This window comes from Salmo trutta, unplaced genomic scaffold, assembly GCF_901001165.1.
Source record: "Salmo trutta unplaced genomic scaffold, fSalTru1.1, whole genome shotgun sequence".
NCBI lineage: Eukaryota > Metazoa > Chordata > Actinopteri > Salmoniformes > Salmonidae > Salmo > Salmo trutta.
The window spans coordinates 71,975-86,616 of record NW_021822819.1 but is presented as its reverse complement, the minus strand read 5'-3'; the positions used below and the strand labels follow the sequence as shown (position 1 = coordinate 86,616).

The 14,642-nt window shown below is 48.6% G+C and overlaps 1 protein-coding gene across 1 annotated transcript in view; it reads left to right on the top strand.

Annotated features, from left to right (window-relative positions):
• Window positions 1-405: 405 nt before the first annotated feature.
• Window positions 406-14,642, top strand: part of LOC115185012 (protocadherin-16) — a gene marked incomplete at its 5' end in the record, with an annotated part of 66,772 nt that continues 52,535 nt past the window's right edge. Inside the window, 5 exon segments of the mRNA XM_029745614.1 lie at window positions 406-566; window positions 12,188-12,435; window positions 13,100-13,289; window positions 13,586-13,881; window positions 14,319-14,434. Coding sequence (XP_029601474.1) covers window positions 406-566; window positions 12,188-12,435; window positions 13,100-13,289; window positions 13,586-13,881; window positions 14,319-14,434 — 1,011 coding nt within the window.

Genomic DNA, 14,642 nt, shown 5'->3' with positions numbered 1-14,642 from the left:
GGTACAAATCTGTCGACTAAATGTTGTTCCTATGTAATTTCAACAACAATATTCAATCTGATGATGGTGAAATAACATGGAAAACTGATCGGATTTACTAAAAGTCATCAACGTACATGAATTTACTTTAGTATTTTTATCCTTCGACCTAAATCCAATTACATGTTTCGATTCTTTTTTGTGGTTGATTTCACTTTGAATGATTAATTAATTAATTTGAGTTAGTTGACGACAAAATCAAAAGTAGACATTGTGCTGACATCTTTACCCAGTGGGTTGAGACTGAAGTATCCATGTTGGATAATGTGTCTCACTTTCATAGAAAGAGATAAATATTGTCTGTGTATTTAATGGTTTTAGTTGTAACTCTACAGGAGATCTCTGTGTCTGCGTTGTCCCATCCAGGTTCCAGAGTGGAGTGTTTCTCATTGAACCCCTCTACAGGAGAGCTACGTTTCTCCTCCTCTCTGAGACACAGTGAGACGGTTGATGAGTACAACCTGACTGTGTCTGCTTCTGACCTCGGCACACCTCCACACACCTCTACCTGTCCCCTACGCATTCAGGTAACACACCTCCACACACCTCTACCTGTCCCCTACGCATTCAGGTAACACACCTCCACACACCTCTACCTGTCCCCTACGCATTCAGGTAACACACCTCTACCTGTCCCCTACGCATTCAGGTAACACACCTCCACACACCTGTACCTGTCCCCTACGCATTCAGGTAACACACCTCCACACACCTCTACCTGTCCCCTACGCATTCAGGTAACACACCTCCACACACCTCTACCTGTCCCCTACGCATTCAGGTAACGCACCTCCACACACCTCTACCTGTCCCCTCCGCATTCAGGTAACACACCTCCACACACCTCCACACACCTCTACCTGTCCCCTACGCATTCAGGTAACACACCTCTACCTGTCCCCTACGCATTCAGGTAACACACCTCCACACACCTGTACCTGTCCCCTACGCATTCAGGTAACACACCTCCACACACCTCTACCTGTCCCCTACGCATTCAGGTAACACACCTCCACACACCTCTACCTGTCCCCTACGCATTCAGGTAACGCACCTCCACACACCTCTACCTGTCCCCTACGCATTCAGGTAACACACCTCCACACACCTCTACCTGTCCCCTACGCATTCAGGTAACGCACCTCCACACACCTCTACCTGTCCCCTACGCATTCAGGTAACACACCTCTACCTGTCCCCTACGCATTCAGGTAACACACCTCCACCTCACCTCTACCTGTCCCCTACGCATTCAGGTAACACACCTCTACCTGTCCCCTACGCATTCAGGTAACACACCTCTACCTGTCCCCTACGCATTCAGGTAACGCACCTCCACACACCTCTACCTGTCCCCTACGCATTCAGGTAACACACCTCCACACACCTCCACCTGTCCCCTACGCATTCAGGTAACACACCTCCACACACCTCTACCTGTCCCCTACGCATTCAGGTAACACACCTCCACACACCTCTACCTGTCCCCTACGCATTCAGGTAACACACCTCTACCTGTCCCCTACGCATTCAGGTAACACACCTCTACCTGTCCCCTACACATTCAGGTAACACACCTCCACACACCTCTACCTGTCCCCTACGCATTCAGGTAACACACCTCTACCTGTCCCCTACGCATTCAGGTAACGCACCTCCACACACCTCTACCTGTCCCCTACGCATTCAGGTAACACACCTCTACCTGTCCCCTACGCATTCAGGTAACACACCTCCACACACCTCCACCTGTCCCCTACGCATTCAGGTAACACACCTCCACACACCTCTACCTGTCCCCTATGCATTCAGGTAACACACCTCCACACACCTCTACCTGTCCCCTACCCATTCAGGTAACACACCTCCACACACCTCTACCTGTCCCCTACGCATTCAGGTAACACACCTCTACCTGTCCCCTACGCATTCAGGTAACACACCTCTACCTGTCCCCTACGCATTCAGGTAACACACCTCCACACACCTCTACCTGTCCCCTACGCATTCAGGTAACACACCTCCACACACCTCTACCTGTCCCCTACGCATACAGGTAACACACCTCCACACACCTCTACCTGTCCCCTACGCATTCAGGTAATACACCTCCACACACCTCTACCTGTCCCCTACGCATTCAGGTAACGCACCTCCACACACCTGTACCTGTCCCCTACGCATTCAGGTAACACACCTCCACACACCTTTACCTGTCCCCTACGCATTCAGGTAACACACCTCCACACACCTCTACCTGTCCCCTACGCATTCAGGTAACACACCTCCACACACCTCTACCTGTCCCCTACGCATTCAGGTAACACACCTCTACCTGTCCCCTACGCATTCAGGTAACACACCTCTACCTGTCCCCTACGCATTCAGGTAACACATCTCCACACACCTCTACCTGTCCCCTACGCATTCAGGTAACACACCTCCACACACCTCTACCTGTCCCCTACGCATTCAGGTAACACACCTCTACCTGTCCCCTACGCATTCAGGTAACACACCTCTACCTGTCCCCTACGCATTCAGGTAACACACCTCCACACACCTCTACCTGTCCCCTACGCATTCAGGTAACACACCTCCACACACCTCTACCTGTCCCCTATGCATTCAGGTAACACACCTCCACACACCTCTACCTGTCCCCTACGCATTCAGGTAACACACCTCTACCTGTCCCCTACGCATTCAGGTAACACACCTCTACCTGTCCCCTACGCATTCAGGTAACACATCTCCACACACCTCTACCTGTCCCCTACGCATTCAGGTAACACACCTCCACACACCTCTACCTGTCCCCTACGCATTCAGGTAACACACCTCCACACACCTCTACCTGTCCCCTACGCATACAGGTAACACACCTCCACACACCTCTACCTGTCCACTACACATTCAGGTAACACACCTCTACCTGTCCCCTACGCATTCAGGTAATACACCTCCACACACCTCTACCTGTCCCCTACGCATTCAGGTAACGCACCTCCACACACCTGTACCTGTCCCCTACGCATTCAGGTAACACACCTCCACACACCTTTACCTGTCCCCTACGCATTCAGGTAACACACCTCCACACACCTCTACCTGTCCCCTACGCATTCAGGTAACACACCTCCACACACCTCTACCTGTCCCCTACGCATTCAGGTAACACACCTCCACACACCTCTACCTGTCCCCTACGCATTCAGGTAACACACCTCCACACACCTCTACCTGTCCCCTACGCATTCAGGTAACACACCTCCACACACCTCTACCTGTCCCCTACGCATTCAGGTAACACACCTCCACACACCTCTACCTGTCCCCTACGCATTCAGGTAACGCACCTCCACACACCTCTACCTGTCCCCTACGCATTCAGGTAACGCACCTCCACACACCTCTACCTGTCCCCTACGCATTCAGGTAACACACCTCTACCTGTCCCCTACGCATTCAGGTAACACACCTCCACACACCTCTACCTGTCCCCTACGCATTCAGGTAACACACCTCCACACACCTCTACCTGTCCCCTACGCATTCAGGTAACACACCTCTACCTGTCCCCTACGCATTCAGGTAACACACCTCCACACACCTCTACCCGCCACCTACGCATTCAGGTAACGCACACACACACACACACACACACACACACACACACACACACACACACACACACACACACACACACACACACACACACACACACGCATACACCAGAACTCCAGAAGGATGCAGTACCCCTGCTGGTTCTGTCCTGTCCTCATCTGCTCTCTCTCTCTCTGCTGGTTCTGTTCTGTCCTCCTCTGCTCTCTCTCTCTCTGCTGGTTCTGTCCTGTCCTCATCTGCTCTCTCTCTCTGCTGGTTCTGTCCTGTCCTCCTCTGCTCTCTCTCTCTCTGCTGGTTCTGTCCTGTCCTCCTCTGCTCTCTCTCTCTCTGCTGGTTCTGTCCTGTCCTCCTCTGCTCTCTCTCTCTCTGCTGGTTCTGTTCTGTCCTCATCTGCTCTCTCTCTCTCTGCTGGTTCTGTTCTGTCCTCCTCTGCTCTCTCTCTCTCTGCTGGTTCAGTTCTGTCCTCATCTGCTCTCTCTCTCTCTGCTGGTTCAGTTCTGTCCTCATCTGCTCTCTCTCTCTGCTGGTTCTGTTCTGTCCTCGTCTGCTCTCTCTCTCTCTGCTGGTTCTGTTCTGTCCTCGTCTGCTCTCTCTCTCTCTGCTGGTTCTGTCCTGTCCTCCTCTGCTCTCTCTCTCTCTCTGCTGGTTCTGTTCTGTCCTCATCTGCTCTCTCTCTCTCTTTCTGCTGGTTCAGTTCTGTCCCCATCTGCTCTCTCCTTGTGTTAAACACTTGGTGTCTCATGGGTCTCATTCACATCATCTGTGTGAGAAGTGTAGAAATCCAGAGAGTCTGGAATAGAGAGAGAGTGGGAGAGTTGAATCCTTGCCTGTGAAAAACAGAAAAGTATTTCAAACCCGGGCCATGTTTTCTGCTCCAGAGGTATAACCCAAAGCCAAGGTGAGGGCACCTTCGGTACAACAACTCTCCTCTCATTAATCTACCTGAGAGTTGTCCTTCTGCGTCAGTCTTTCTGAACTCGCTCAGTCTGATGCTCGAGTCCAGCCCTAAACACACCTGATTCACCTGATTCACCTGATTCACCTGATTCACCTGATTCACCTGATTCAACTAGGGGTGTCCTAAGAAACACTGGTCTGTATCAATAAATCAGGAATTCACCTCCAGAACTAAAGAATGTCTGTCTGTCTGTCTGTCTGTCTGTCTGTCTGTCTGTCTGTCTGTCTGTCTGTCTGTCTGTCTGTCTGTCTGTCTGGCAAGTCTACTTGTCTGTCTGGCAAGTCTACTTGTCTGTCTGGCAAGTCTACTTGTCTGTCTGGCAAGTCTACTTGTCTGTCTGTCTGTCTGTCTGTCTGTCTGTCTGTCTGTCTGTCTGTCTGTCTGTCTGTCTGTCTGTCTGTCTGTCTGTCTGTCTGGCAAGTCTACTTGTCTGTCTGGCAAGTCTACTTGTCTGTCTGGCAAGTCTACTTGTGATGTCTGGCAAGTCTACATGTCTGTCTGGCAAGTCTACATGTCTGTCTGTCTGGCAAGTCTACTTTGTCTGTCTGTCTGTCTGGCAAGTCTACTTTGTCTGTCTGTCTGTCTGTCTGTCTGTCTGTCTGTCTGTCTGTTTGTCTGTCTGTCTGTCTGTCTGTCTGTCTGCCTGCCTACACCCGCGGACAGTAGCTGGCTGGGGGGGGGGCGCACGCACACCCCCTAAACCACTGATACAGCTTCAGATGATTTACTTAAAACCTCCAGTGGTTAAGGTTAGTGGTGTGTGAGTTAAGGTTAGTGGTGTGTGAGTTAAGGTTAGGACTGGGGACTGGGGACGGGGTAATCTGATCCTAGATACGTGGTTACATCTGTCAGCGTTAGCAGTGCTACTTTGCTCTGCGTGACTGGCAGGAAGATCACAGACACACACACACACACACACACACGCATACACACACACACACACACACACACACACACACACACACACACACACACACACACACACACACACACACACACACACACACACACACACACATAAACACACACACATACACACACACCATGACTTGGGGTACTCTGCTCTGTGTGCCTGGCAGTAAGATCACACACACACACACACACACACACACACACACACACACACACACACACACACACACACACACACACACACACACACACACACACACACACACACACACACACGCATAAACACACACACGCATAAACACACACACACACACATAAACACACACACATACACACACACCATGACTTGGGGTAGTCTGCTCTGTGTGTCTGGCAGTAAGATCACACACACACACACACACACACACACACACACACACACACACACACACACACACACACCACACACACACTCATGACTTGGGGTACTCTGCTCAGTGTGTCTGTTAGTAAGATCACACACCAGTAAGATCAGCACTGGGTAATATAATGGAGGCCTCTGTGTGTGATACACTACACACACACACACACACACACACACACACACACACACACACACACACACACACACACACACACACACACACACACACACACACACACACACACACACACACACATACACACACATACACACACACACACTCATGACTTGGGGTGCTCTGTGTGTCTGCTGTGGTTGTCTAAATGTCCTTTATACCCATCTCTCCATGTCCCAAACAGCCCTGTATTTCCTAAGGCCCTGGTCAACAGCAGTGCACTATCTAGGGAATAGGGAGCTGTTTGGGACGTAGACTAAAATCTCTGCCTCATGTTAATTATCATGACTCTTTTCCTCCAATGGGCTTCAGATATTTACACTATGCAGACATCAGAGGAAATGGGATTATTATTGCCAGTCAGCTGCAAAAGCACTGGTGTGTTTTACACACACACACACACGCACGCACGCACGCACACACACACACACATACCACTATAGAGCTGTATTACCATCCCCACCACTATAGAGCTGTATTACCACCACTATAGAGCTGTATTACCATCCCCACCACTATAGAGCTGTATTACCATCACTATAGAGCTGTATTATCATCCCCACCACTATAGAGCTGTATTACCATCACTATAGAGCTGTATTACCATCCCCACCACTATAGAGCTGTATTACCATCCCCACCACTATAGAGCTGTATTACCATCCCCACCACTATAGAGCTGTATTACCATCCCCACCACTATAGAGCTGTATTACCATCCCCACCACTATAGAGCTGTATTACCATCCCCACCACTATAGAGCTGTATTACCATCACTATAGAGCTGTATTACCATCCCCACCACTATAGAGCTGTATTACCATCCCCACCACTATAGAGCTGTATTACCATCCCCACCACTATAGAGCTGTATTACCATCCCCACCACTATAGAGCTGTATTACCATCCCCACCACTATAGAGCTGTATTACCATCCCCACCACTATAGAGCTGTATTACCACACTATAGAGCTGTATTACCATCCCCATCACTATAGAGCTGTATTACCATCCCCACCACTATAGAGCTGTATTACCATCCCCACCACTATAGAGCTGTATTACCATCCCCACCACTATAGAGCTGTATTACCATCCCCACCACTATAGAGCTGTATTACCATCCCCACCACTATAGAGCTGTATTACCATCACTATAGAGCTGTATTACCATCCCCACCACTATAGAGCTGTATTACCATCCCCACCACTATAGAGCTGTATTACCATCCCCACCACTATAGAGCTGTATTACCATCCCCACCACTATAGAGCTGTATTACCATCCCCACCACTATAGAGCTGTATTACCACCACTATAGAGCTGTATTACCATCCCCATCACTATAGAGCTGTATTACCATCCCCACCACTATAGAGCTGTATTACCATCCCCACCACTATAGAGCTGTATTACCATCCCCACCACTATAGAGCTGTATTACCATCCCCACCACTATAGAGCTGTATTACCATCCCCACCACTATAGAGCTGTATTACCATCACTATAGAGCTGTATTACCATCCCCACCACTATAGAGCTGTATTACCATCCCCACCACTATAGAGCTGTATTACCATCCCCACCACTATAGAGCTGTATTACCATCCCCACCACTATAGAGCTGTATTACCATCCCCACCACTATAGAGCTGTATTACCACCACTATAGAGCTGTATTACCATCCCCACCACTATAGAGCTGTATTACCATCCCCACCACTATAGAGCTGTATTACCATCCCCATCACTATAGAGCTGTATTACCATCCCCACCACTATAGAGCTGTATTACCATCCCCACCACTATAGAGCTGTATTACCATCCCCACCACTATAGAGCTGTATTACCATCCCCACCACTATAGAGCTGTATTACCATCCCCACCACTATAGAGCTGTATTACCACCACTATAGAGCTGTATTACCATCCCCACCACTATAGAGCTGTATTACCACTACTATAGAGCTGTATTACCATCCCCACCACTATAGAGCTGTATTACCATCCCCACCACTATAGAGCTGTATTACCATCCCTGACCAGTAGCGTGTTGGCCTGACCAGTAGCGTGTTGGCTTGACCAGTAGCGTGTTGGCCTGACCGATAGCGTGTTGGCTTGACCAGTAGCGTGTTGGCCTGACCGATAGCGTGTTGGCCTGACCAGTAGCGTGTTGGCCTGACCGATAGCGTGTTGGCCTGACCAGTAGCGTGTTGGCCTGACCGATAGCATGTTGGCTTGACCAGTAGCGTGTTGGCCTGACCAGTAGCGTGTTGGCCTGACCAGTAGCGTGTTGGCCTGACCAGTAGCGTGTTGGCCTGACCAGTAGCGTGTTGGCCTGACCAGTAGCGTGTTGGCCTGACCGAGAGCGTGTTGGCCTAACCGATTGCGTGTTGGCCTGACCAGTAGCGTGTTGGCCTGACCGGTAGCGTGTTGGCCTGACCGATAGCGTGTTGGCCTGACCGGTAGCGTGTTGGCCTGACCAGTAGCGTGTTGGCCTGACCAGTAGCGTGTTGGCCTGACCAGTAGCGTGTTGGCCTGACCAGTAGCGTGTTGGCCTGATCAGTAGCGTGTTGGCCTGACCAGTAGCGTGTTGGCCTGACCAGTAGCGTGTTGGCCTGACCAGTAGCGTGTTGGCCTGACCGAGAGCGTGTTGGCCTAACCGATTGCGTGTTGGCCTGACCAGTAGCGTGTTGGCCTGACCGGTAGCGTGTTGGCCTGACCGATAGCGTGTTGGCCTGACCAGTAGCGTGTTGGCCTGACCAGTAGCGTGTTGGCCTGACCAGTAGCGTGTTGGCCTGACCAGTAGCGTGTTGGCCTGACCAGTAGCGTGTTGGCCTGATCAGTAGCGTGTTGGCCTGACCAGTAGCGTGTTGGCCTGACCAGTAGCGTGTTGGCCTGACCAGTAGCGTGTTGGCCTGACCAGTAGCGTGTTGCCCTGAACAGTAGCGTGTTGGCCTGACCAGTAGCGTGTTGGCCTGACCGATAGCGTGTTGGCCTGACCGATAGCGTGTTGGCCTGACCAGTAGCGTGTTGGCCTGACCAGTAGCGTGTTGGCCTGACCAGTAGCGTGTTGGCCTGACCAGTAGCGTGTTGGCCTGATCAGTAGCGTGTTGGCCTGACCAGTAGCGTGTTGGCCTGACCAGTAGCGTGTTGGCCTGACCAGTAGCGTGTTGGCCTGACCGAGAGCGTGTTGGCCTAACCGATTGCGTGTTGGCCTGACCAGTAGCGTGTTGGCCTGACCAGTAGCGTGTTGGCCTGACCAGTAGCGTGTTGGCCTGACCAGTAGCGTGTTGGCCTGACCAGTAGCGTGTTGGCCTGACCAGTAGCGTGTTGGCCTGACCAGTAGCGTGTTGGCCTGACCAGTAGCGTGTTGGCCTGACCAGCAGCGTGTTGGCCTGACCAGCAGCGTGTTGGCCTGACCGATAGCGTGTTGGCCTGACCAGTAGCGTGCTGGCCTGACCGATAGCGTGTGTTGGAGCATGTCTCTGAAAGGGAATGTTTACACACTTGTTTATTTTTTTCTCCTCCCATCATTGTTTCCTTGTCTCATCCCCTCTCTGTCATCACTATAGTTCAATGTTATGTCTGTGTTCCAAACGCCACCTCATTCCCTACAGTATAGGGAGCACTACTTTTGACCAGAGCCCGATGGGACCTGGTCTATAGTAGTGCACTATATAGGGAATAGGGTGCCATAGGGTTCTGGTCAAAAGTAGTGCACTATATAGGGAATAGGGTGCCATAGGGCTCTGGTCAAAAGTAGTGCACTATATAGGGAATAGGGTGCCATAGAGCTCTGGTCTAAAGTAGTGCACTATATAGGGAATAGGGTGCCATAGGGCTCTGGTTTAAAGTAGTGCACTATATAGGGAATAGGGTGCCATAGGGCTCTGGTCTAAAGTAGTGCACTGTATAGGGTGCCAGTTGGAACACAATTGGAAAATCATTGTGTAAGGCTATTGGGACAAAACATTTTTTTACGGTTATAGTCACTGACAGACAACATCTGGACAACTGTCTGTCTGTCTCCTCCGAGTCACTGTCTGTCCTCCCAGACATGGTCTATTTCTTTAGAGAGGTATTTAATCCGTTCAAACCTGGGGAGACTTTTCAGTCTGAGTCAATTCATTTTGACAGGCATAAAGCAGAAGATGAATTGTATTAAAATGAATGGAGTTGAAATATACAGCGCCAGTCAAAAGTTTGGACACATCTACTCATTCCAGGGTTTTTCTTTATTTATTTTTTTTACTATTTTCTACGTTGTAGAATAATAGTGAAGACATCAAAATTATGAAATTACACATATGGAATCATGTAGTAATCAAAAAGGTGTTAAACAAATCAAAATATATTTTAGATTTTAGATTCTTCAAAGTAGCCACCCTTTTCCTTGATGACTGCTTTGCACATTCTTGGCATTCTCTCAACCAGCTTCACCTGGAATGCTTTTCCAACAGTCTTGAAGGAGTTCCCACATATGCTGAGCACTTGTTGGCTGCTTTTCCTTAACTCTGTGATCCAACTCATCCCAAACCATCTCAATTGGATTGAGGTTGGGTGATTGTGGAGGCCAGGTCATCTGATGCAGCACTCCATCACTTTCCTTCTTGGTCAAATAGCCCTTACACAGCCTGGAGGTGTGTTGGGTCATTGTCCTGTTGAAAAACAAATGATAGTCCCACTAAGCGCAAACTAGATGGGATGGCGTATCGCTGCAGAATGCCGTGGTAGTGTTGCTGGTTAAGCGTGCCTTGAATTCTAAATAAATCCCTGACAGTGTCACCAGCTAAGCACAATCACACCTCCTCCTCCATGCTTCACGGTGGGAACGACACATGCGGAGATCATCCGTTCACCTACACTGCGTCTCACAAAGACACAGAGGTTGGAACCAAAAATCTCAAATTTGGACTGAAATCCAAAGGACAGATTTCCACCGGTCTAATGTCCATTGCCCCAAGCAGGAAACACGAATCAATAACTCTTCTTATTGATTCATTTGCTGCAATTCGACCAGGAAGGCCTGATTCACACAGTCTCCTCTGAATAGTTGATGTTGAGATGTGTCTGTTACTCTGTGAAGCATTTATTTGGGCTGCAATGTCTGATGCTTGTAACTCACATTTTTTATATTTTTTATATATATAAATAAATAAATAAACATGTTTTAAATGTGTAACCTTTATTTAACTAGGCAAGTCAGTTAAGAACAAATTCTTATTTACAATGACGGCCCACCGGGGAACAGTGGGTTAACTGCCTTGTTCAGGGACAGAACGACACATTTTTACCTTGTCAGCTCGGGGACTTGATCCAGCAACCTTTCGGTTACTGGCCCAATGCTCTAACCGCTAGGCTACCTGCCGTGCCAAAAGGGTCAAAACTCTAATGAACTCTGCATAAGAGGTAACTCTGGGTCTTCTTTTCCTGTGGTGGTCCTCATGAGAGACAGTTTCAACATAGAGCTTGATAGTTTTTGCGGCTGCATTGACTGCCTTTCATGTCTTAAAATAATGATGGACTGTCATTTCTCTTTGCTTATTTGAGCTGTTCTTGACCATAATATGGACTTGGTATTTTACCAAGTAGGGCTATCTTCTGTATACCACCCCTACCTTGTCACAACACAACTGACTCAAACGCATTAAAAAGGAAAGAAATTCCACAAAGTAACTGTTAACAATGCATTCCAGGTGACTACCTCATGAAGCTGGTTGAGAGAATGCCAAGAGTGTGCAAAACTGTCTAGGCAAAGGGTGCCTACTTTAAATAATCTAAAAATCTAAAATATATTTTCATTTGTTTAACACTTTTTTGGTTACTACATGATTCCAAGTGTGTTATTTCATAGTTTTGATGTCTTCACTACTATTCTACAATGTAGAAAATAGTAAAACATTAAGAAAAACTCTTGAATGAGTATGTGTGTCCAAACTTTTGACTGGTACTTTAAGTTCTTTGCTCTGCTTTCCCACCCATTTTAAACGACTCCCAGATGCATTGAATTACATTGAACTGGATTGAACTGGATTGAACACAATCTATCTGTCTTCACCTGCAGGTTGTGAACTCCAGTAAGTCTTCTGCAAAGAACACTCTCTCCATGACTCTCAACTCAGTGGAGGGCATCGCCCCAGGCTCTGTCATTGGCTCTGTCCGGTCACATGACCAGCGTGACACGCTGTCGTTGGACGGCCAGGTGACGTACGTGGTGGTGGGCGGGACGGACCGGAAGGGGACGTTCATGGTTGACCGGGTTACGGGAGACGTGTACCTGGTCAGAGAACTGGACTATGAGGAAGGGGATAGGTGAACCTGCTAATTACAGCTATTCTTCATTACATCTTTATTAAACCTATTATATGGGATACATCTGGGAGTTTAGAGAGGATTTCCTTTTTCTATCATTTACTTCTATCTCAACTTGACTGTCTCTCTTTTTCTTTTTCTTTTTCTCTCTCTGATATCTCTCCTCTCTCTCGCTTCTGTCCTTTCTTGTCATCTGTCTCTGTCTCTTCTCATCTCTTCTCGTTCCCTCTCTCTCTCTCGTTCTTCTCTGTTCTCCTCTGTCCTCTCTCTCGTCTCATTATCTCTCTCTCCTCCTCTTTCTCTCTCTCTGTCTCTGTTCTCTGTCTCTGTCCTCTCTATCTCTCTCTTTACTCCCTCTCTCTCTCTGTCTACTCCTCTCCATTCTCTCTCTCCATTCTTCTCCTCTCCCTCTCTCTCTCTCTCTTGTCTCTCTGTTCTTTTTTATTCCCTCTCTCATTCTCTCTTCTCTCATCTCCTCTCTCTGTCTCTCTCTCTCATTCTCTCTCTGTCTCTCTCTCTCTCATTCTCTCTCTCTCTGTCTCTCCCTCTCATTCTCTGTCTCTGTCTCTCTCTCTCTCTCTGTCTCCCTCTCTCTCCCTCTCTCTCTCTCTCTGTCTCTCTCTCTCTCTCTCTCTCCCATCCATCCATCCCTCTCTCCTTCCAGGTACACTCTGCATGTGGAGGTATCAGATTTCACGCTGGCGTACCCCAGCAGTCACAGAGTACAGCTGGACATTAACGTCCAAGACAGCAATGACCACGCCCCCCAGTTCACCGAGGACCCCGTTACCATAGTGATACCAGAGAACACCCAGCCGGGAGTCTCCATCTACACCTTCCAGGCTGCTGATAAGGTGGGACAGTAGTAGGTTATATAATACAATAAACAGCTTTCACATGATAATAAAATAGTGAACTATTATCAATAATCTGATAGAAGAGATAACATGTTGGGGTTTCAATGTCACGGTTGGAGTTACCTCACTGTAGGAGTTAAGATATGATGTCTCTTCAGGTTCAATGATTTTGTTGCTGTTAACTATTAAAATCTCAAGAGTCGGGCTGATAAGGTAATGTCTTGTCCCTAAAAACTCATACTTTATGTGTTAATTATGTTAAATCAGACGTTCTCATTTCTCTGTTCCTTTAGGACGGCAGTGGTCCCAACAGCGAGCTGCTTTACTCGATCCAACACCGCTGGCCTGACTCCCTTCACCTCCTGACCCTTAACCCTTCCACTGGGGTCCTGACCTTGGGTCAGAAGTTAGATCACGAGACCACGTCCTCCCTCTACCTGGTTGTCAGGGCGACTGACCAGGCGGAGGACGTGTCCGCGCGGCGCTGGGGGTCAGTGACGGCCCGGGTGTTTGTGACGGACGACAATGACAACGCTCCCGTGTTCAGCTCATCCTCAGCCGTCAGCGTCATGGAGGACCAGCCTGTCGGGTGAGCAAAACATTCACTGAGAGGCATATCTCATTCAAATTATTAAAAGCACAACATTTTAAGGGAGAATTTAGCCCCATAATGTAAGAAGTTGAGCTGTCCATAGTCTAGTCCAGATGCATCTGTAGATCTTGTCAAGAGGAGAGATTTGGAGAAATCTGGAGACCTTGTCAAGAGGAGACATTAGGAGAAATCTGGAGACCTTGTCAAGAGGAGACATTAGGAGAAATCTGTAGACCTTGTCAAGAGGAAACATTAGGAGAAATCTGGAGACCTTGTCAAGAGGAGACATTAGGAGAAATCTGGAGACCTTGTCAAGAGGAGACATGGATGAGGCCTGAATCACAATGGAAAGTGATAGATTGATGCGAAGAATGTAGTTCGACTTTTAAGATCCAGGTCCTGACTATCTGCTGTGTGTTGCTGTGTATTGTCAGGTTCGTGGTTGTGTACGTGATGGCTCGTGACGAGGACGAGGGAGAGAACGGACGACTGTCCTACAGCATCCAATTAGGGAACAGCGATGGACGCTTCAGCCTGAACCCCAACACCGGTAAGACCTCTGACCCCTAACCCCTGGCCTCTGACACGAGTAAGACCCTAACACTACTGAGACTTCCAACACAGACTCAAGTCTACAGATGGAGGATCTTAATTGGATCACTCTTTTGTTCCTGAGCCGCAGGAAAGTCATAAATTAACTGAAAGCTCACACTCACACGGTTATATTAACAGTATTCCACATTTTATGTAGCCTCATT